General features: G+C 37.6%; 1 protein-coding gene across 6 annotated transcripts in view; it reads left to right on the plus strand.

Annotated features, from left to right (window-relative positions):
* The window catches only part of LOC105034727 (uncharacterized), a 53,748-nt gene that overhangs the window by 20,892 nt on the left and 8,303 nt on the right, over nt 1-24,553 (plus strand). For 4 of the 6 annotated variants that reach the window (XR_012142154.1, XM_073259615.1, XM_073259616.1 and 1 more), the window contains exons 3-7: nt 5,530-5,900; nt 7,195-7,939; nt 8,035-8,131; nt 8,211-8,265; nt 13,471-13,578. Coding sequence is in view for 5 of the 6 variants with exons in the window: in XM_073259615.1 (XP_073115716.1) it covers nt 5,530-5,900; nt 7,195-7,939; nt 8,035-8,131; nt 8,211-8,265; nt 13,471-13,533 (1,331 nt within the window). In the remaining variant the exon portion in view is untranslated. Of the gene's footprint in view, nt 1-5,529; nt 5,901-7,194; nt 7,940-8,034; nt 8,132-8,210; nt 8,266-13,470; nt 13,858-24,553 lie in introns of those variants that run through there. The other 2 variants (XM_010909984.4, XM_073259617.1) reach the window with 1 other exon arrangement.

Below are 24,553 nucleotides of genomic sequence, written 5' to 3' on the forward strand. Positions count from 1 at the left end.
AATCTCCGCTTGTAAAGACATGCTGATTTGCATCATGAATGGAGACCCCTGCTGGTATGTCTTTAGACTTTCCCCTTCTTACTGCCAAAGGCCCCAAACATAGAGTATCTAGCCATCGCTTCAACCGACAGCTTCTCTGATTAATGAGTTTCTGTTGTAGACTGGATCTTCCTTGGTGGACCTGGTATCAGAACCTAACTCATATTATGGGGCTCAAACATAGCCCGATGCCTAGCAACCTCCTCCCTCCACAACTGCTCATTCAGGCCCTCTTGTATCGTAGCTTGAATTTGCATCTCTTCCATGTCATTCGGATCTGATGCCTCTTAGTCCTTCGGATTCCTTGAGTGGTATGAAGGTGACTATGCTACCTGAAATTTAATGATCGTCTTTTTCTCGGCACTTCTTTACTTGCTTTAAAATTGGTAAAGTGCTTTTTCATCAGTTTGCAGGTCTTCTACAGGCATTTTTGACAAACAGACACATTGGGGTAATTGCGGGCTGGATGTAGCTAAAACCTAGTTACTTCTTCCTTTCAAACTCCATGTCGCACCACCTGCACCTCTAGCGGTGTTGGCCTGAAAGCGTTACCTCATTATCTCAACCTATCATGCCCCGATTACTTCCTTCGTGGATCAATTTATGCAAATTTGACAAACATATATTATATCAAAGTTTGCCGTCTCAATGTCGGACCTTGTACCGATGAAATCCACTGTATTGTCGGTATGCGGTACGGTATGATATGCTTGTGTTGGTACGTGGTGGTTTGGCGTACCGGTATGCATCCGGTATGATATGGTACAGGATATACTGGATGGCTCGGCTTAGTACGAAATTCTCTGTATTATATATTTTTATATCGATTAATAATTAATTATTCCAAAGTTAGTGAATTTACATAATAATGCACATTGAATTGCTTCAAAAAATATTTCTACATTATATGTACATAGTACTAATTTTTCATATCATTATTCAAATATTTCTAATTAATTTTTATATAATAAATTGAAGTGTTGTTATGTCAGAAGTCCCTCCGCTCGCTAGAAGAAATGAACTGTTGTATAGAAAGGGTCATATGATGTGGCTCATTCCAAAGGAATTTTGGCTCAAGTATCGTTGTTCCAAGCATTGCCATGAAAGCTTGATTAATATATAGGGGTGCTAGATATTTTTTTATTTTAATTGATTATTGTTTAATTAATTTAAAAATAATTGATTTTCATTTTAATGTAAGAAGTATATTATTAGTTCAAAAAATACTTCTGAATTATCTATATATAATACTAGATTTTCATAAGTTTTATTTTTATTTCTTTAATTTTTAATTAATCAATTAATATCTAATTATAAATATCTAGAAAATTAATTTTAGTCAGATTAGTTGAGCATTTTGTCATGCACCAATCACCACTTATTTTTTTTAAATTTATTTAAATTTGAGCTTAGCTTATTACGACACTTCATCATGCCTAAAGTTAAATAAATTGCCATCAAATTTAGATTGCATGTATCATGCATAACCCCAAACATATTACCAATCTTTCTGAAATTTTTTGATTATTTTTTATTTATTATTATTTTTAATCCAAAATATTTTATCTAAAAAATGATATACTGAACAAAAAATTATAATTTTGTTGCTTAGCATAGATCATTTATGGATGTTGGCATGATTACCCTCATTTCGCCCCTTTTTGGTTGATTTCTTGTTATGAAAAAGAAAAAAGGGTGAAGAGGGAAGGACAATAGGCCTTTTGTCGAATTTTCGATTGGATTGAGTGGAAATCTGCAAAAATTCCCTCTTTTTTCACTACTTTTGAGTGGAGAAGAAAAATAGAGAGAGGTAGATAAGGCATGGGAGAACTTGTCTGCTTCCCTCTCAATCATTTAAAGTGGAATGGTGCCTAAACCACGCTGAGCCACCCGCTTCGGGTTGGCACGATCCGGTTTGGCCTTATTTCATGCTGAGATGCTGAACCATTCTGGTTCTGGGGCAGCGCGGTTTGGTATGCCTGAACCTAGTGGATTGGGGTGGTATGGTTTGGTATGCCCTAAACTGGGCTGTTTGGGGCGGTACAGATAGACCATGATTGAGGATGTATTATATTAAACTTTGATAGTATTTTTTTTATCAAAAAAAAAAAAAAAGATAAAACATCATAGTGCTCTACATGTACATTTAAAATGGAAAGGTACATGTCCTGTTTATTGAGAACTTGAATCAGCTGCCGCCAACAAATTACTGCAGGCTATTTTCATACAATTGATTGCTGACATTTACTAAACATCTTGTAAATTTTAATTATGATCCTAGTTGGTGAAACATGAAGTTGCTTGTCTTGTCTTAGAAAGGTGCTTCAGTTTGGCTGGATTAATCAGACATAAGCTCTGAGATAAGTTGTCACATTCACAGAGTAGCTAGTGAGTCAAATAAATTTTTTTGAGGTAGGAATTTACTTTAATGAGTTAAAATTTTATGGGGGCTTCTGCTAAAATGTTTTAAGGGGAAAGAGGCATCGGGAGATGCTCTACATAATATTATTGCCTTTTGACACTTTAACAAGATGTAGGAAGACAAAGCAAACATTCACATCTATATGTTCTGTTAGAGAATATCAAGGGATGGGGCCTCTAGCTGTTCACCAAATGTACACCATATGCATTGCATGTGTATTGAGCATGAGTCATGTTTCATGTCATTTTCAAATGGCTGACAAGAATTGTGGAGAATAGTCTCAACTTTTTTGATCTTTATTAACATGTAGATGGCTTATGATGGATGCCATGTTCTTATGAAGAGCTTGTTTTGACTCATCACGAGCATTTAACAAGAAGGCAGGAATTTCTTAGTATCCTGCTTAAGTTTCCCAGGAAGTTGTCTATAGATGCTAACCAGAGATATAACTTTGTCAGAAAAGCTAGAAAATAGCATGATAACTGATGATTTTTATTTCTTTTAGATCATACAAACCTGTAGCATCCAAACCATTGTGCGTGCATAGATGAAAAAGCTTATCTCATTCATGTGGATTCTACCTGCAGATCCAGCTGTGCTGTTAGTTCCTCTCGATGGGCAAATCCCCAATGAAGTGGAAAAGTGTCTGGCTGTTTGCAAATTCCTCTAAACTGCTTTTATTTTGCTTCATTGTCTTTGGTCTATCCATTCTGCCTTTTGACCCTTAAACCTGGAAGCATAACCTTGTCAGAGTTTCTTTTTTTTGATTTGCACATGGAGAAAGCATCTCTCCCACTATATTACTTTTCAAGTAGGATTCTTGTTGCGTTTCTACTTGTCAAATAGGATTCTTGCTGTTGCCTATCATAGGGTGCATGTATTTTCAACCGTCTTGATAGTTTTATCTGTTGATGTTCTTTTTCTGCAGGTTTCAAGAACTTATAGGATTGTATTTCCTTTTCAATATCATTGGCAACTCGATTATTTTCTTTTGGTTCTTTTTATCTGATTTGCATGAGAAAAAAGGTCATAGGTGGTGCCTCCAAGATTTGATAAATCAATGAGATTGAATAGAAGCCCAAGATATCTCTAATTAAATTGAGAAACTATTTCAGTGATTCATATTTCATAGATTCCTAGCAATTCAAGTATCAATAGTTCTTTTCTTTCTCCTTGTGAATGATGCAAAAATGGTGTAATTTTAACTTGACAAGGTTGGTTTATTGATATTTGTGCCAGAAACTTCTGGTTTTCATGGCTTTTCAACATAAACTTGGATGTATCCCTCCCAAGCAGTCCACGAATTAGTGTGGCCCTTATATAATGCCATCATATGGTCAATTTGTTTGCTTGTAGAGGATCTAGAACATCAAAGACTTCCATTGGAGGATGCAAAACTTTGTTAAAGAGCTTTGATGAGTTGAATGAACAAAAACATATGCATCCAATTTCTCACCAGGGCCAGATGGTAATGCCTGGTCCAGATTTTGTGTTCCCACCGTGTTGCTTCCTGTCCCTTAATATTTCTTTTCCAAATTGTGGAGTATGCTTGATAGGTATCTTTCCAAATTCTTAGGATCCTTTATTTGGAGAACTGTGCTAGCCCATCGAAAGTAAATTGTTTTCAATGCTAAATTGAAATAGGCAACTTGTGCACATACTCTGCTGCACAGCACCCTGTAATTAGCAGTAATATCATTTTATTTTTGATCATTCTTTTGCCCATTTTTCCAATTTTAAGACTTTGTGTTGCTCTATATTATCTCCAGATTTTTGTTTTTCTTTTGTTAAAAAAAGCCGAATATTTGTTTAGATTTTAATTTCCTTGATATTCCTTGTTGGGGTTGCACCTTTTTTTTCCTAAACCAAGAAGGGAACATTTTGTTTCACTCATCTTCAGGCAGTTTCTTGGCAATTTATGACTATTCAGCTCTATATGAAAACTGTCACCGATCATGTCATTCAAAGTTCTTTCTAGATTTACCATATTTCTTTGGTCAGTTCATAATCCTGAGGCTATTCACAGACATATGGAAGGGAGAGCAGGGGGGAAGGGGTTGCCTTTTGCTTATAACCCTACAGCCAGTAGAATCCTGTGTTTCTTGGAAGTGACATCTACAAGCATTAAGAGATATTTTGGATGAATTTATTGGAGTACCAGGCTCCTTCAGGTGCAAAGACATCCCAATACCAGCCTATGAAAACCTTTTCTCCGGTCATAATATGTTTATCTTCAACATGAGCTGCTTGTGTGGAGAACTAAAGGATCCCTAGATCAAGAATCTGAAAAATCAACTTGGAAAATGGTGCATACAAATCCTTCTTACATGTTCTGCCAGGAAAATTGTTTAGAGACTGTTTTCCACCATTTACATATGGTAATTAATTTTATTGCTTCATAATTGACCTTCTTAGATTAGAGGACTCTTTCATTAACTAGCTTTCCTCACAACTCCATTGGTATATCAAATATCACTGTTTTTCCAATACTTGGAAGTGTGAAGTAATATATATCAAATGCTGCTTCCGGGCTTTGTATCTTTTCTATATTCAGGACCTCTGAAGCTCCTGCTATGAGCATATCTGCTATTTTACCTTCATATCAGTAACACTTCAAAAAGTCTTAGTGGGTTTGTTGGAAGTGATACGGCTTGGGGGCTAAAGAAGGGGCTGTTTATATATCTACTTGTCTTATCAAAACAGATAATAACAAAACCTGATTTTATGCAGAAAAAGTATTCTGAATAAGAGGGGGTGGGCTTTTATTCAAAAAACTCACTTTTCAGGTTTTATGGCATGTCAATTTTTGTGACATAGGTTTTGAAGAAGGCAACCAAACATGTATTTCATACAATTCATTTATTTTAGATTTGTGTAGACTCATTTTGATGACACCTGAAAATTGAAAAGCCCATTAATGTCAGCTTAGTTCTTTATCCACATTCATTTTTTTTTTCTTTTCCATTTTTCAGCATTATGTTCATTGTTCTCACCTGAATATGTATGTCTTCATCCCATATTTCTTATTGAAAATTCATTAAATGTGTTTTCATTGGTGATGATTATAGGTGAAGCAGTGAAGCCTTCTGCTTCTTCTGGTGGTGCACTTCCTGCTTCAAAACAAGGTAAGGTAGTGAAACCTTCTTCACAAAAGAAAGATGGGCCTCAGGTTACAGCTCCAGTTGTACCTTCTGAAAAGAAGGTCGGAGACCGCATTCCTGATAAAGACAGAAAGAAGGATGTTCCCCACCCTCGTATGCAATTTGATGATAAACATCGGGTTGAAAAGGCTAAAAGACGTGCAGTGGTAAATCAATCTGAAGCAAGAAATAGAGTTGAACTATTCAGGCATTTGCCTCAGTATATACATGGAACTCAGCTTCCAGATCTTGAATCAAAGTTTTTTCAACTTGATCCAATGCATCCTTCTGTTTACAAGGTACTTGTTTAGCCATTACCAAGCTGTTGTTCAGAAAGTTGGGTATTTCTTAGACTCTCCATATATTTGAATTCATCAGCAGAGATGCATTGCATTACTTAGATTTAGTGCACCTCTGATAGCTTATATAATTTGTTTCTTGGCGTGTTTGGATGGATGTAACATTTAAGACCTGATATACTGGCTGCCTATTATCGAACTGATTTTATTCTTGTAGATGTTATAAGTTGCATAGCGGATGCTTATGACTAGTCTAGCTCTCCATTTCTCCCTTCCTACCCCTCTCCATCTACCCAGATATATTAGGTATGATTTGTTTTTGACTTCTTACCTCTTCAAATGGCATTATTTCCGTTGAATATCCTCTCATGCAAGGGCTGTGTAATGCATACCTGCAGTTAGGTATTCATGCATGCAAAGATTTGTAAATGTGCAAGAAAGTGAGGGACCAAAAGGTTTACTCTTGAAACGAACAACAAATTGCTCTATTAGAAAAAGGAAATTTTAAAAGAAAGCATTCCATTTTTCTATCAAAAGGTAACATTGATAGCTTAATTGATATCATTATGATAGCTATTTTGCATAAAATGCCATCACGGAATAAATATCGCTGTCCATTATATGGTAGGTTTCTCATTATATGTCCTTTTCAGGGGTTCTATTGGTATTATCAAGTTATTTTGGTATATATGCACTTATCAAGCAATTATTGCTAAGAGAAACAAATTTCTGAAAAGCTACCTTGCTGTAAGTCTTGTTTTCCTTGATAATTTAATGATCTTGCTGTCCTTTCACTTTCATATTCTTTACGGCCTGTTTGGATGTCTAGGCCCAAAATCCCAATTCGTGGGTTGGGCCAAGACAACTAGCTAAATGAGGCTGGACTAGACTTATCTTTATAAATACTCAAAGAACTATTATAATGGTCCAGCCTGAATCCCATAGAGAGAAAAAAAGATCTGTTCCAGTAGTTCTCTAGGTTCTTATAAATACGAGCCTAACCCAGCCTGACTAACTTAGTTGCTGTGGCCCAACCCATGAATCCCATGGGATTTCGGGGTCGGACATCCAATCAGCTCCTTAGTATACATATTTTCCATGATCATATATTATCAATTAGATTAATATTTTTTTTTTTTTATAATGATTTTCATTTTCTGATGCACGGTGTTATATATATGGTAGTTGCACATAGTACTTTGTTTCCCTGACTTGCTAGCAATATGTGAGCTCCTCAGAGTAACACTATTTAAAGGATCATCTTATCTAATTGTTTGCTTGCAAATGTCATCAGGTTGGACTTCAGTATTTGTCAGGGGTTATCTCAGGTGGTAATGCTCGTTGTATTGCAATGCTTTTAGCTTTCCAAGAGGCAATCAAAGACTACTCTACACCCCCTGAAAAAGCTCTTGTTCGAGATTTGACAGCAAAAATCAGCTCTTATGTGTCATTTCTGATTGAATGTAGGCCCCTTTCTATTAGCATGGGAAATGCTATTAAATTTTTGAAGAACAGGATTGCCAAATTGCCACATACACTGTCAGAATCAGAAGCAAAGTCTAGTCTTCAATCTGATATTGATCGTTTCATAAATGAGAAAATCGTAATTGCAGATAAGGTTATAGTTGGGCATGCTGTTACAAAGATTAGAGATGGTGATATTCTACTCACATATGGGTCATCCTCCGTTGTTGAAATGATATTATTATATGCTCATGAGCTTGGAAAGCAATTCCGTGTGGTGCTAGTTGACTCCCGTCCAAAGCTTGAAGGGCAGGCATTGCTCCATAGATTGGTGGCAAAGGGCCTTAATTGTACATATACACATATAAATGCCATCTCATATGTAATGCAGGAAGTCACACGAGTTTTTCTAGGAGCTTCATCGGTGTTATCTAATGGAACAGTTTACTCAAGAGTTGGAACGGCATGTGTAGCTATGGTTGCAAATGCCTTCCAGATTCCTGTTCTAATATGTTGTGAGGCATATAAATTTCATGAAAGGGTGCAGCTTGACTCTATATGCTCTAATGAACTTGGTATGCCTATAATGCTTTCAGTGTTTTATTTGATTTCTTGACTTGCTTCTAGATTTTGGAACACTATTTTATTGATCTATTATTTCACTTCTCAGGTGATCCAGATGTCATTTCCAAGGTTGCTGGACGGAACGATTTGAATCATCTGGAGAGTTGGGCTGACAATGAGAACCTGCAACTTTTAAATCTCATGTATGAGTCTTTAGTTTATGCTGTTCTATAATTCCTATATTTCTGGAAAAAAACTCATTTTGATATGCTGCTTTTACAGCTATGATGCAACGCCTTCTGATTATGTATCAATGATCATCACAGATTATGGAATGGTAAGTAAGTTGACTCTGCAAGTTTTCAAGTGGAGTATCTAAATTTTTACCAGCTATGGCAAAAGAATTAAAAAATTGTTGTCTTTAATTTCAATTTCTTTTTCTTTTTCAAGTGGTAATGTGATAAATATTGTTGCCAGCATGAGTAGAATGGACATGCATTTGGAAAGCAAGTCAACATTTATAATTATATTAGAAAAGTTGTATTCTCAAGGTAGAACATGTAACAAGTTTCTGCCTCAATCCTGGTTCAAGGAATAAAATCTTTCATTTTAAGTAAAACTTCACAATTTAAACTCCAATATTTGAGATAGCTAACCTATATGAGTTCAATTTCCCCTCGTTGAGCCAATCTAGCATTGCACTAGCTGTATTTCATTAATTTTTCTAGTACACAATTTCACGTAATTTTGGTGCTCATGATCTTACTTCGATGGAAGCTCTTTTGCAGAACTTCCTGACTACATAAGAAGTTATGATGTCTACAGCAAATGGCTAGCTGTATTTGTTTCAGTTAACGTCAAACCATTTGAATAATTTTTTTTTTTACGTATACTGTATCTATTGATGCAGAATTGTTGGCTGCAATGCTTCAAATCCATTTTACTTGTATTAATGAGGTGTTTATCAGGACAGTTCTTAAATTTCTTTAACTCCTAGAATTTTTAAGGTCTAGGCCTGGTCAAAACATAGATGTGCCTTAGTTGATGCACTCCGGGGGCAGGCATGCTGTGGTTTGGTTGGACGACCCAAACCATGCCGGACTACAGTAGATCGGGCCTAAACCAGTAGTATGTTAGTACTGATCCATGATCAGAAAGCTTCTAAACCCCTTTTTTTCTAGTCTTTTAGTTATTTGAAGGTGAGAAAACTAGCGAGCAGACAAACTATTAACAGACTAACAAATATACTAAATACAAATTTATTTGCACGAATACCATTTAAATGTATGTTTGCCAAAGATGTTACATGTAAATAATTCACAATTCCTCTGTTTGAGTTCGAATGGAAAGGTACTTCACAAATCTTAAAGGCTTATAGTGTTTATTTTATCTGAACCAAGGTTTCCATACCAGTTCATACCAATCGTACTGTACCATATCGATACTGAATTGGTATATGGTTAGGTGATGTATCGATGCTCGGTGATGTCAAATCAGCCTCTGTACTGGGCGTACTAACACTGTAATAGAATGGTACTGGTATAAGATTTGGTATTGAGATAGCAAACATTGATTGGAACATTGCTAATTGAGCACATCTCACCTAAAGTGACAACAAATATCTCAAAATACGCAATCATGTTTGAGTGTTGCACATATACATATCCTTTATGTATGTAATGGGTTGTTAGACATCTATGAACCCACTCGATGTGATATTGAGGAGAGGGAGGCAATGACTTTAGTATGAGTGCTATTTGCATACCAATTGTACCCTAATGTACTAAGGTATTGGCATTAGGATGTCTCAAGGTCCACTTGGTATCGGGTACCGTATCGGTGTGTTACTGGTTCAATGTGGTATGGTTGGTGCGGTATATGGTATGCATCCTGTACCAAAATAGCTTTCTAACCATTTTTCTCAATATTTATCTCGGTGTGCCTCAATATAGGTCGGTATACTTTAGTACGGATCAGTATGCATCTTAGTACACTTTGCTATACCTCAGTATAGGTTTGTACGCCATGGTATGGGGTGGTACGACTTGGTACGGGGTGGTATGGAGCTTGTGGTGCACATGCCATACTAGAAGGAAACCAGTACGATAGACCATGGTATGTCCCATGATATATCATACGAGAATGTGGTGCACACCTCACTTTTGTTGTGCCAACACCAATAGGTGTACTATGTGTTAGTATGATACTCTACCATATTGGTATGGTAATTGTCTTGATACTTCAACTCTTCTAAGGGACTATATTTCTTGGTTAAATACATGGCAATTGTTGTTTTGGAAAGTGTATTCTTTGTTCATTAGTCAAATTAGTGCTAGTAGTTGACTACACTTTTAATGCACTACCATATTTGCAATCATTTATTAATTATCTGATTTCCAGTATGCTAATTACATTTCAATTGCTAATGCATGCAGCTTTTCTGTTGTTTTAATTGCAAGTCATGTGAAGCTATGTATAATTTAGCAACTAACAAATTTCAGTACATATCAGATAGGATAACATAGCATTTAGATCCACACACTTATCATATTTATGCAAAAACATAGTATTAGAATAATAGAACTGCAAAACATATGAAGGAAAACAGCAACTTTGGAGGCCAAAATAGGCTATACCAAGGTTGTATCAGCTGCACTAAATTGTAAAGGACTATATTTGGGATGGTGGAACTAGTATTGACAGGCAAGATCTGCAGAATTGGAACTCCTGTCGGTCAGCCGGCGGTATGAGTCAGTACAGATCCATATTGGATGGACCGGCGCAAACCGACATAGAAGAGGAGAACGGAGGAGGAAAAGAGAGGGGAAGGGTAGGGAGAAGGGGGAGGGAGGGAGAGGGTGGCCGGAGGAGACGTCGGCGGTGGCCATAGGTGGGCTGTGGATGCACTCGGAGGGCTGTCGGAGGGCCTCTGGCTGGCTGTCGAATGGCGCAATCGTGACCTACAGTTTTTCTGATTTTTTTTAAAAAAATTTAAAATAGTAAAGTTGGCAAATCCATTGCCGGCTTCACTATTCATCATAGTTTTTAAAAAAACATGATGAACTGAACAGGAGCGGTTGCCTTTGTTTTGTGGTTGTGACTCCATTGTACATTTTCTGTCGTTTGGTGGCCACGACGGTCACTTGACGCCCTTCGACGGCCTCTTCGCCGGTTGTGCCTTTCTTCGATATCGTCACTCTTTCTCTATCTCTCTCAATTAAACATCCTATCAGACGACATTGACCTCGCAGCGCTCTGGCGGCCTTGGTGGGCCACCGTCGGTCGTCTGACGGCATCATCCCCTTTTTCCCTCCTCTTTTCTCTCTTCCTCTCTTTTTCTTTCTTCCGTCTTCCTTGTTTGGTGTTCCGATTTGTCCGGTCGAACCGTTTTGGTTTGTGGCCAGTATGGCTTGAAATGCCTCAAATCGCTTGGTTCGGGATGGTTCGGCGAATACTATTGACAAGTGGTCGATCGACGACTGATACGGTATAGTGCCAGTCTGTATCGTATTGAACGTGGCATGCCCGAGCCATGGGAAGGGAAAAGGTTGGAGAGGAAGGAGAGGGAGGGGGGAGAGAAGGAGAGGAAGGGAGGGACTCACATGGCTGGTCTCTCAGGTTCAACGGTCACGAGGAAGGATAAGGAGTGGGGGCAAGGTCGAAAGGACGAGGATGGCGTCGGTAACAGCAAGTGGAGGCAACGTTTTTGAAGGCCGTACCGGGGGAGAGAGAGGTCAGAGGAGGCGAAGAGGTCGAGGGATCTGCGATGGTTAGGTGTACGATCAAGTCGAGCTGAGTGGAGTAGCTAGAGGCTCAAGCTCGATTTGATTCAGAATATCGAAACATGTGATCGATCGAGCCTTAATATCTACATGCGAACTTGACTCGATCGAAAAAAGTCATACTCGAGATCGATTTGACTTGATTTGATTATCAAGCAAGTCATACTTGAGCTCGAGCTCAAGCTCGAATTTGAGCCTTGGTCATGATTAAAAATTATAGTTAAAAGACCACATTAAGAAAATATAAATATTATACTTAAAATTTTAAATTAATAATATTTATTATAAATAAAATATAATAGTATTAAAATATATATACTCAAATGGATTGGCGAGTTTTCGAGTCGAATATTTTGCTATTCGAACTTATGCTTAAAAAAGTATTTGAGCTACTGGAGCTCGACTCGACTATATTATTCGATAATAATATAGTCGAGTCGAGCTTGAGCAGCTAGCGAGTTGCTCGGCTCATTTGCGCCCCTAGCGATAGGGCAGCAATGATGGATGGATAGGGTTTTGATGCACGAGGGGGTGGGGAACGATCACAAACCGGGGGTAGGGTGCAGCTATGTAATCAACAAGCTAACTAGGGGACATTGGGTTCGATCTATTTAATGAAATGGGCTAACTGGGGGGATTAGGTTTGAGCTATTTAGTGAATGGGCTAATCGGGGGCCTTTTTGATTCGGTTTGGCTTGTTTATTGACTAACATGGTGTACCATCCCAATTCTTCATCAATTTGGTTCGATATGCCCCGAACTAGGTGGTTCAAGGCAGTATGGCCGACCATAAGCTGTGTCCTTTGTGGGTATGGCATGCAATATGGTGTTTATTTTACCAGCCAATTGTTAATATGCCCTTTTACTTGATGTTTGAATCCTTGATATGGAGCAGTATGAGAAAATTCCAATTTTCTTCTTTTTATACATGTATGACAACTTTGCAGATCTGGAGCAATTCCTGCAAAGCATGTCTCGTCTTGTTTGTGTTCTTTCTTCACATAATGTACTATAATATAGTCATCTTTGTATGTCTTAAGACTCTTAACCATGTATAAGCATATATATGCCTAACTTTTTATATTCGTGGTTGGCAAATTTTGGACGGTTTATTTCTTTCTCATATATTTCAAATACATTTATCATAGATTTGTCATATTCTGCTATAATTGTGCAGTCTTACATTTTCTACAATATCTTGAGCCTTTTCCTTCTTTTTCTCTCTCTGTGTCAATCATATATCATGGAATATGGGTCATTTCAGGTGCATGTGAAATTTTAGCTGGCACTCTTTAATTGTACTTAACCATGTTTTCACCTTTTTACCACACTATTGGATAAGTTTTGAAGTGAATGATGATCTTTCTGACCTAGTCTCAAGTTTTGATGTCATGTTTTTTTCAAGAGAGTGGTGCAGTGTCTCTGAATAGAAACATAGATGACTATAGTCATTAATATATGAGGAATTTCAGTAGCAATGCGACGGTTTGATCAATGCTAACTTGAATTGTACAGAAAATAAAAAATACCCGCTTCATATATTTTCCACTTCATCCTGCTCAGTTTCCTCTTTCCAAGTTATTAGGTTTGCTATAAGTTCATTTAAGGTCTAAGAATGTGGGGACCTGTTAGCCAGCCATGCCTTACTGAGAGATTGCCTTTTAATTTAGGTTTTGCCTTTCAATTTTATCATTGCTGTTTCATTAAATTTGTATTATTAATCAAAGTTGCTTTCCATGTCAAATTTTTTGTTGCTGCAGATCCCACCGACAAGTGTGCCAGTCATTGTGCGTGAATATCGCAGAGAACACTTGTGGATATGAAGGTGTTCTTTGTCCATTGCCAACTAGTGATCTCCATAATCTGAAGTATGATGCTTCTAATGTCATCTTTTAACTTTTTTCCTTTTTCTTTGTGTCATGTGCATCCAGTTGCATATATTTTAAACTGTCTCAAATATCCTGCCTTTTAGGTTGTGACAATTTTTTTTAAAAATTTTGTTTCCTGAGAATAATGATCCATCCTTGTTTGATTTGCTGGTGCTCTACATTTTGGTAACATGACTCTGTGGAGAGTGCAATATTTCGCTTGTCTGGGTATTTTTTGTGGTTGCTGGTTCTGTACTGTAATATGAAATTTTTGGTGCCTGTGGATTCCTTTCCATATGTAGTTAGAACAAATATAAAACATCCGACTGATATCTCCGTCAATATTCTGGCTTCCGAATAAAAGTGGTTGAGAATGGACATATATTAATATCTGATCCAATGCAATCGGCTTTTATCTCTTGTCTTGAATTGACTATAGCATCAGTTTGAAATCCTTAAATTAGGAAAATGAATTAGAACCTAATAAGTCACCTCATCAACATTAGCCTGAACAATTTCTATGTGTAGCTATACATCTTTCATCCTTTTTTATTTCCTTTGTGAGTGGGGTGGGGGAGGTGCTGGGTGGATGGGTGTGCGCAATGAGATTAATTATATGAAAAAGTTCTAGGACCTGCTTGGATGCAAGCATAAGTTATTCACGGATAAGACTCTTTGGTGTTTGGGAGAGAATAGTGATGGAGGAGAAGAAACTCTATGAAGAAAGCATCCTTGTCCCTATTTTGTTGGGAACTTATGCTCTTATGTTTCAAAATCATAAGGATTTTCCCTCCAATTGCTAACCTATGCTCAAGGGCAACTATATATAAAGTTAATCCACAGATAAATCATATTGACATCCAAACAGCCCTTTGATTCATAAATGAGATGTTATGTTTTTGTCACCACTGAAATAAATATGCAGTTGTTTATTTTCGATCCCAATCTTGTGTTCCTAATTGTTCTAGCTAGTATTACAAAGCAGTTTTTAACTTTTTACTAAAGGTTTGTTCGCTTGGTGAGTTTCTTGGGACTCCATAAATATAATTATGGACATCATTAGTAGGGGTTTGCACGGTTCCGGTTGGGTCGGTTTAGTGGTATTCCTGAAACCGAACCAAGTTAAATCGGTTTCTCAAAACTGAAACCAAAACCAAACCGACCATATGGTAAAACTGGTTCAAGCTAACCCAGAAATTTGGTTTGGCTCAGTTCAGTTTGTTGGGTTGTGTGCTAAATGGGATTCTGTCAAATGGGCAGGGCTAAATGGGCTTCTATCCATGTTAGTTTGAATGGGCTAAATTGTCTACATTAGAGAGCTGTGGCAGGCTTCTATCAATTAACCTATACTCAACATTCCAATTAATCCCATTTGAAGATAAGGGTACCCAACATTTGAAGCAGAGGACCTATTACAGAAACAGAACTTAAATGACAAAAGAAGGTTGTCCACGCATACTCCACAGAAGTTTTTCCCAAGCAGGCAATCATCACATCATGATTCATCTCCTGGCTAAGCTTTTTATAATCATAATTCTGCTGTGCAAAATGTGTGACATGAGGCTGTGTTCCAAAGAGCCTTAACCATGCCAGAGATTAAGTTTGACAAGGCATTGTCTCTGTCTTAGCACTTTTGTGGCAAGAAAACAGGAATCATTGCAGCACCTGGGTCTTGGAAAGTATGCCTACTGACAATGTGATGAGTCCCTCTAAAACTCACTTTGTCAATACCTTCTTCCATCTCGGCCAAAAGAGAAAATCCTGCATTTACCAGCTAGCAATGTCAAGGTCATTATCCAGACAGCAGTGCAAATTATCTTTTAAAAAATTAGCAAGAGAAGGGAAATATAGACCAGAAAAAAAGTCTTTTCAGTAGATGTTTCCTAATGTCAAACATAGATAATCTCTAGTAAACAGAAAGTTCTTTTAATACTCTCCTTTAGATCTCTCTCATTCTCCACTTATATATACCTTTCTCTCTCCTTCCCTCTCTACTATTTATGTCCTCTTACAGCCATCTGCACCTCTTTGAGGTCTGAACCAATCCTAACTACTACCTTCCCTAGTGCATCATATGCAACAACTACCAAAACACCTCCCACCGAAAAAGTTTTAACGAGTAAACAAGAAGACTATAACCACTCAAGCAAACCATAATCCAAAGGCATGAGCTTAACAACAATATATTGTGTTACCATCTGCAACAGACTTAATAGTACTCTTTTACTACTTTTAGCTTGACGAAATAAACATATATTATCTTACCATCTGCAAATAAGATTGCTCTGATGTTTTGTTGGTGTGTCCTGTTGACAACATTCTTTGACCTTCTGCAAATAACCATATATTGTGTTACCCAAGGTTGGCAGAATTGGTACCGACAAGCATGCCAGCTAGCGATGGTACTGTACGGTACTGATTTGTATCATACCAAATTGTGATGTACTGGAACCATGGAAGGGAGAGAGGGGGGAGAGGAAGGAGGGGGAGAGAGAGGATCAAAGCCACACCCTTGATCGAAAGGCCCTCAAGAGCAAGTTTAGGGTTTCACCTTGCCTGCTTCTCCTTCTACTTCTATAGTCTTAGGAGAGAGAAAGTGGGGGGGGGGAGAGGAGGACGGACTTGGCGGGCAGGGGGGGAGGTGTTGGGAGAGTTGGAGGAGTTTCACCTTCAAGCTTTTGTTTTAGAGTCGTGCTTTGAGTGAATTAAAATACGAAGTGATGAACCGTCTTGAAGTGATGAACCATCTCAACGTGATGAACTGTGATGGTAACCGACTGGTCGCATTCGGTATGTCTCGAATTGGCTTAGTCAACATGATTCGACCAACATTGGTCTTACTATCTGCAAATAATCATATAGTCTTTGATGTTTTGGGCTCCTATAGAGGGGGATTTCGATGATGTGAAATGGGATGGAAAGGGTTTCGGGGGATTGTAGTAGAGCAGTGGCAGCAACGATGGTTCTAGTGGTCATGGAGGGGCCTAGGGTAGAGATGTTGGCTGGAAGAAGAATGGTCGAGAGGTGTGGTCCATTGTTCCATGTATCCATGGTTCTGTGAAGTATGAATAGAAGCTAGAGGTTCCAATATTTTTGAAAGAAGCAGAGAAGAGAGAAGTTGAATGAGGGTTTGGTGGAGGGAGGCAAGGGAGAGTTTGGGATCTAGACTCTGCCTTACATGGAGAGTTGGTGAAGGGCAATCTCAAGCAGCGTACAGGCAGCATGGGAGAAGCGAGACTTGAGAGCAGAGCACGATCGGGTGGCTAGGGCTTAGGGCTGTTGAAGTAATTGAATTGTTGAAGGAATCAGGTGAACTGATTTTATTTATATATATATATATATATATGGGTCCATTCGGTTTGATCTTTTTTTAACTGAACCAATTTTTTCAGTTTTAAAAATTTCTAAGCTGAAACCAAGCTGAATGTGGAAAACCTGACCCAAACCTAACCAAAATAACTGGTTCATGTTAGTTTTGCGATTTTGATGGTTTTCTTGCACACCCCTATGATATCAATCCTAGTTTTACTTTCGCTTACAACTTGTAAACATATTTTTCATGGTATTCCCATATGCCTTGTCTTCTTTACAAACTGAAGCACCTCTGAAATACATGACGCATTTGTTTGATTGATTCTTCGCAACATTATCTTTTCATGTGATTTTTCTATCCTAGAAAAAAGATAAAGTGTGCTCGTATTCAACTTGATGGCAAGACAAGATCAGAAGAAGAAAGGCTAATTCATTGGGTGGATGTAGTGCAAAAGAATAAGACTCTTAATCGAAGATCTCATCATAAATTTATGCATTCATAAGTTTATAATGGAATCATCAAAGAAGGATTTTCCATCATGCTTCCATCAATCAAAAGCAATATTGGTTATGGACCATCATTTGAAGTGGTTGTCAATGTAAGGGCGAGCCTTAGCACAACAGTGAGGTTGCTTCACTATAACCTGGGTGTCATGGGTTCGAAACATAAAAAAGCTTCTCCACATGGGGGGATAAAATTTGACTCTCCCCAAACTCATCGTGGTGGGAGCCTCGTGCACTGGTCGCCCTTTTATTCAAAGTGGTTGTTAATTTTGGACCATTAACGAGAGATTGTATTATCAAGCGATATCCGCTAAAGGTGCACTGAGATAGATGTAGTGGTACAATTTAGGAAAGCTTCTAATGGACTTGGCTTTTCAAATCAGGAATCTAGAAGTGAAAGATTGAAGGTATGTAATGGTTAACATAGATGGCTAGGTTTTATGATCGGCCACTGAATGGGCCTTCATCTTTGTTTAAGGAGGAAAGCAACGGGCCATCAACTATGTTGGATACTTATCTCAAGGAAGTTGAACAACTTAGGGAACTGGAATGGAATGCCAGAAAGAAATTGAATGTGGTTCTACTTTGACTTAGTTCTCACACAATATTTTTTCCCCTCCACGTGTCGTGTTGCTTGTGACAAATACTAGTGTTTGTGTACAGTGTTAGGCTGACACCACATAACAATGCATGGATCCATATATTCCAGTTTTTATCCATTACGTTTAGATCTTGATCGTTTAAATTATATGACAAGAAAAAGAAACAATAAACTAGATCACTTTCTAAATACCACTTCTAGTCCTCTTTTTTCTTGTCCCTTCCATCATCTTCTACTTTCTCTCTACTCTCAACCCCAACTTGCATTGTGCCTATGGCCACATCAACTTCCTCCATCACTATGCTAGCCAATGCCCAACTACTGCTTTCTTCTATTGGGCTAGCCACTGCCACTTGAAACCATCTTGTGTTCAAGCTCACTTTGTCCAATCACCTGATTTGTGAGGCAAGCTCTTCTTGGTTGTTAAAACAAGGAAAGGAGGTGAAAATCTTTGTATTTTTGATTGATGCAAAATTTTCTTGAATACAATAGTATGTACTATGTACAAGGTGTATAAATAGGTCTAACTATAACAAACTTTGAGTATGATAACAACTCTATTAATATTTCAAGTTAGGTGCATTAATGGCTCTCCCCCCCTCAAACTCAAGATGGTATGGTAGCAGCCAGCTTGAGTCTGGAAACCAAGTCTCGAAAACGTCCGGGTGGATGGATCTAAGTGAAGATATTTGTAATGTGGTCAGAGGAGAAAATAGAGTGAAGTTGTACAATATCGCGACAGATATGTTAGCAAATAAAGTGACAATCAATTTCAATATATTTAACATGCTCATAAAAACATCATTATGACTAATTTGAAAGGAATTTTCATTATCATAGTAAGGAGTCGTAGCATCATGATGAGTAACTCCCATATCCTCTAGCAACCATCTAAGCATAAGTCACAGCTCTGTATTCTACCTAAATGCTGGACCTGAAGGCAATAGTTTGCTTCCTACAATGCTAAGAGATAGGAGTCACCTAGAAGGAAACAATAGCCTATAATAAGGCATCTCTTGGTCGGATCACCATCTCAATTAGCATTAGAGTAGGCACTTAGGCTCAAGGAGGAATTGACAACAAAATGCAAGTCATGAAAAGAGTACCCTTGATATGGCACAAAATGTGCAAAATAGTAGCATAATGAGTAGATCGAAGAGTTACCATAAATTGACTATATAAATGGTATAAGCTATGTCAGGATGAGTAATCGTGAGATATACAAGACTACCAACCAAGGTTTGTCGCCTCAGTATTGGATCCCTTATTAGTACTATCCTATCACAGTATTGGTATGCCTGGTATGGGAGCCAGTTTGGTGTACCGAATGTCAGTATGCCCCTTGTACCATATACAAATTCAGTACTAGTATGGTACAATACGATTAGTATGCACTAGTACTAACCGATATAGCAAATCTTGCTCCCAACTATTTGTAATGAGCAACATCAAAAAGAGTCCTATCAATGGGTGTTAGTTTGCTTCAAGTCTTAAGAGGTGTAGAAGTAATCTTGCTATCTATTAATCCAACACTAGAAATGAGATCAGATGCATACTTGGCTTGTGAAAAAAAATTCCCATCTGAACTAGATGTAACCTCAAGGCCTACGAAGTAACTCAGTGCTCCCAAGTCTTTCATCTCAAATTTTTAATAAAGATACTGTTTGAGATTATGAATGCTAGTGAGATCATTCCTAGTTATAATCATGCCATCCACATAGAGTAATAATAAGGTGATGTCCATAGCAGTTTTGCAGATGAAAAGAGTAGAATCATAAGAATTGTGAGTGAAACTAAATTGAGAGATGGTAGCACTGAATTTTGCAAATCAGGTATGAGGAGCTTGCTTAGGACCATATAAAAGACGATGAAGCTGGCATACCTTATCGGGTGGATGATGATAACATTGTAGTGGCTGCATATATATTTCTTCTAAAAGATTATTGTTAAGGAAGGCATTCTTGACATCCATTTGAAGAAGTAGCTATTGCCTAGCAGCAGCAACAATGATAAGGCTCCTAACTGAGGTTGGTCGAGCAATTGGAGCAAATGTTTCCTCATAGTCAATGCGATACTATGTGAAATCTTTGGTGACAAGATGAGCTTTATAACTCCCAACAGAACCACTGGTTTTAATTTTATAAACCTATTTGCATCCCACCAAAGATTAGTCTGGAGGTATATCGATGAGATCCAAAGTGCCAGTTTTCTTAAAGGCTTGTAGTTCTTCTGACTACCAAAGAGGATCAGAATTTGCCTCGTGAAAGGTGCGAGGTTCATGAAGAGAATTAACAGCAAAGAAACAATGATGGTCACAAAGATGAGAAAGAAGTGCTCTTATTTTGGTACAATGACAAAGGACCAATTTCAGAGGAAGATAGGAGAGTAGGATCAACAGACGAAGCAGTTCTATTAGAAGAGGATGCATCAACTAAGGCCTGAGTGAGCTCACTTGAGGGCACTGCATCAGAATCTTCAGAAAATATCTCAAATAAAGGATCAATAAAGAATGAGGAAGGAGAAGAAATAAAGAACTGTGACATAGAAGAAAACATTGTGTTCCCAGAAGATAACATGATGAGAAATGTAGAGCCGTTTGGAAATAGGGTCCCAACACCTATAAACCTTATGCTAAATTCCATAACTAAGAAAATAACACATGAGAATGGGGTCCAATTTTGTACGCTCATGATATTGCAATCGGACAAAAGAAGCACATCCAAAAATCTTGAGTAAATTATGGTTGGGTGTAATACTAAAAAGATGCTCATAGGGAGATTGATTACCAATGACTAGAGAGAGATATAGTTAATAGTATGGACAGTATTGAGAGCAACTTCTCCCTAGAAACATTCAGGACATGAGGCAGAAATAAGTGAGGCACGCACTATTTCCAATATATGCCCATGCTTATGTTCTACCCTCCTATTTTGTTGAGATGTGCCTAGACAAGAATGCTGAAGAGTAGATCTACTTTGTTTCAGAAAAAGGGAGATGATTTTGCTTTTTATACTCCATAGCATCTTCGGTATGAATTTTAATGTTTCAAGAAAATGAGTTTGAAACACTGTGACAAAGTTTGAGTAAATATAAGGTAATTCAGATCTGTTGTGCATATGGTATAACCAAGTAAAATGAGAAAAATCATCGGCAAAAGTAACAAATTAGCATGAACCAGGTAGCAACAAGAGATGGACTTTAAATATCAGAATGCACTAAATCAAATGCTCATAAGAGATAGAATCACTATTAGAAAAAGGTAATGCAATTTGTTTTGCAAGTTGACATGACTAACAATTAATATGTTTATCTTTGACAAAGCCTAATTTGCCACTAGAAACTAAAGAATGCAACCAACCAAAAGAAACATGACCTAAACAATAATGCTAGAGACATAGGGAGGAAGAGGATGATATTAGAGTAGTTGTAGTGTGAAGAGGAGGGAACTGAAGTGAAGTGAGCTCGAACAAGCATCCAACCTTATGCCTTGTCCAATAATCTGCTTTGTCTGTGGATCTTGTGCAACACAACCATTATGAGAAAAATGTAAGTCAAGACCCATATCATTAGGAACAAGGTACGTATGAGGAAGAGGTAGGTTAGAAGTTGAAACATGACTGACTTGACTAATAAGCATGCTAAATTCATTGCAGCATGAATACTTGGCAAGTGTAATGCAGAAATTTTAGAAGAAAACATAGTTGATCAGAGGTCATGTGATTCCAACAGACTGTCAAAAGACCAAGTAGTGGTACCGGGAGTGATAGACATGGCAGAAGAGGAATGTTTACCAGAGTTGGATGCACACTAAGCCAAAAAAGCTTGTAGATTACTTAAAGACAGTGCTTGGTAGGAGAAGACCTCCAGGATCTTCTTTGTGACGTAAATATCATTGCTTGAGTAGGACATTTGCAATAAGAATGAGATTACATAAAGAGAATTTTTTTGGCATTATCTAGTCAAAAATTGCTATAGTTAAATAAAATTGGCAATTATATTTTAGTTAGAGAACATTGTCATATTTGTAGCAAGGAGTCAAGGACATAATCTTGTATCAATGGTGGTATGCTATCCGTTTCTTGACCAAAGCTGGTAAGAAGCTACAACTTTGCTTGAGCAATATTTAGCATTCTTTATTTTTTAATTCTATAGTTTATATGGAAAATATTGTTTTAGATATTTTAATTTGAGAGAAGAAATTCGAGAAACTTGAATGTGGGCAGCCTTGTTCTCAACTTGGGAATCAAATGACAGTTTGTTGTATCATTCCCCTTTATCACTTAATTTCTTATGTGATTAATCCCTTTGGAGTCGAGTTTTCATTTGAAGCAAAACCTAACTCTTTTTCCTTAAACACATAATTATAGCTCATTACACCATAATCCAACTAGGCCTATTCAACTAAAAACCTAACTAGTAGAATTCATGTGCCATGCACGTTGAGAATCAAATAGTCCATATTTATATTATGAAATATTGTTGATTTATGGCAGGATTAGGCTTATAAGCAACAAACTTTGACTTAAAACAGAAACGAAATCTTCCTACAAAATAGCAATGGAAAATAAAATCTGCTCATATGCTTCAAAAATTTTGCAACCTTCAACCGAGCATGCTTGACTGAGTAATCTTGATTGCAACCCTTACAGCCATGTCAGCAGCTACTAAGGCATGACATTCAACACTCTTCCTTGACTTAGGAGCTGCAAACTCCAAGTCTTTCTCAAAGAAACTCAAATCTTGTTTTAGGAAGAGCTTTAGTCAGAATATGTGCATTCTGACTTTCTGTATTGCAATGGATCAGTTGTATATCTCCTTCTTTCTGTACTTCTCTCAGAAAATAAAATTTAATCTTGAAGTGCTTTGTTTTGCCATGAAAAACTGGATCATTTGCAATTGATATTGCAGCTTGATTATCTACAAACGCCTGAGTGCTTTTTTTTGCTTCATATCCAAATCTGTCAGCAGCTTTCTAAACCATAAGGCTTGATTTACAGCTGCAGTAGCAGCAATATACTTTGCTTCAGTTGTGGATTGAGTTACAACATCTTGTTTTTTAGAACTCCATGAGAAAACATCAGAACCAAAGCTAAAACAATAGCCCGAAATACTTCTCATATCATCAACACAACCAGCCCAATCATTATCAGAAAAGCCATAAAACTTGAAATTTTGAACATTTCTGAATTTAATGCCATAGTTAATGGTACCTTTAATATATCTCACCACACATTTTGCAGCTTGGAGGTGAATTTCACTGGCACAGTGCATGTATCTTGATAGGAGACTGACAACATGCATTATATCTGATCTTGTAGCAGTTAGATACATCAGACAGTCTATTAGGCTTCTGTAAAGTCCTTCATCCATCTTTTCAGCTCCATCTTCCTTGCTGAACTTCTCCTTTTGATTCATAGGAGTAGTTGTAGGTTTGCACTCTTCCATTCTGAACTTCTTTAAGATTTTCTTGGCATATTTCTGCTGACAAATAAAAATCTCATGCTGCTTTTGTTGTACTTCCATTCCAAGGAAGTAGGATATTTCTCCAAGATCTATCATTTCAAAGACCTTTTTCATTTCAACCTTGAATTGGTTCACCAACCCTGTATTGCTTCCTGTCACAAGCAAATCATCAACATACAGAAAAACAATTAGTATATCATTTTCCATCTTCTTGCTGTAGAGTGTGAATTCACTTAGGCTCTTTTGAAAGCCTAAGGTAAGCAGGTGAGCATCAATCCTACTATACCAGGCTCTGGGAGCTTGTCTCAACCTATACAAAGCCTTCTTCAGTAGGTAGACTTTGTCTTCTTTTTCTTTGACAATAAATCCTTCAGGTTGCTCTACAAAAATCTCTTCCTTCATGTAGCCATTCAGAAATGCTGACTTTACATCCAGTTAATAAATCCTCCATCCACTTTGAGCTGCAAGAGCCAGCAGCATCCTGATTGTATCCAAGCGAGCTACTGGTGCAAAGGTTTCTGAAAAATCCACTCCAAACATTTGTGCATACCTTTTGACAACCAGCCTTGCTTTATACATATTTACAGAACCATCAGGGTTGAGTTTGGTTCTATAAACCCACTTAACTCCAATAGTTTTCGTGTGAAGGCCTATCCACTAACTCCCAAGTGTTGTTTTTCTCAATCATATTCAACTCCTCCTGCATTGCAGCCCTCCATTTTTGATGTTCAGCAGCTTCAACAAACCCTGCTGGTTCAAAAACAGCTACATTACACCTCTGATAAATATCAGAAAGTGTCCTGGTGCCTCTTATAGGAAGTTCATCAACATCTTCATCAATATACTTTTGATTCTGCTTATCCCAGTTCTATTTCTCTAATTCCAAGAACTTGACATCTCTGCTTACCACAATTTTATTAGCATGTGGTAAGTAGATCCTGTAAGCCTTTGAGGTGCTGCTATATCCAATGAAAATTTCTGGTTCCGCTGTTTTATCTAGCTTGTCTCTTTTCACCTGAGGCACATAAGAGAAACACAAGCAACCGAAGGTTTTTAGGTTCATTAGCATAGGTTTATAGCCAAACCAAGCTTCAA

This window comes from Elaeis guineensis, chromosome 6, assembly GCF_000442705.2.
Source record: "Elaeis guineensis isolate ETL-2024a chromosome 6, EG11, whole genome shotgun sequence".
NCBI classification, from domain to species: domain Eukaryota; kingdom Viridiplantae; phylum Streptophyta; class Magnoliopsida; order Arecales; family Arecaceae; genus Elaeis; species Elaeis guineensis.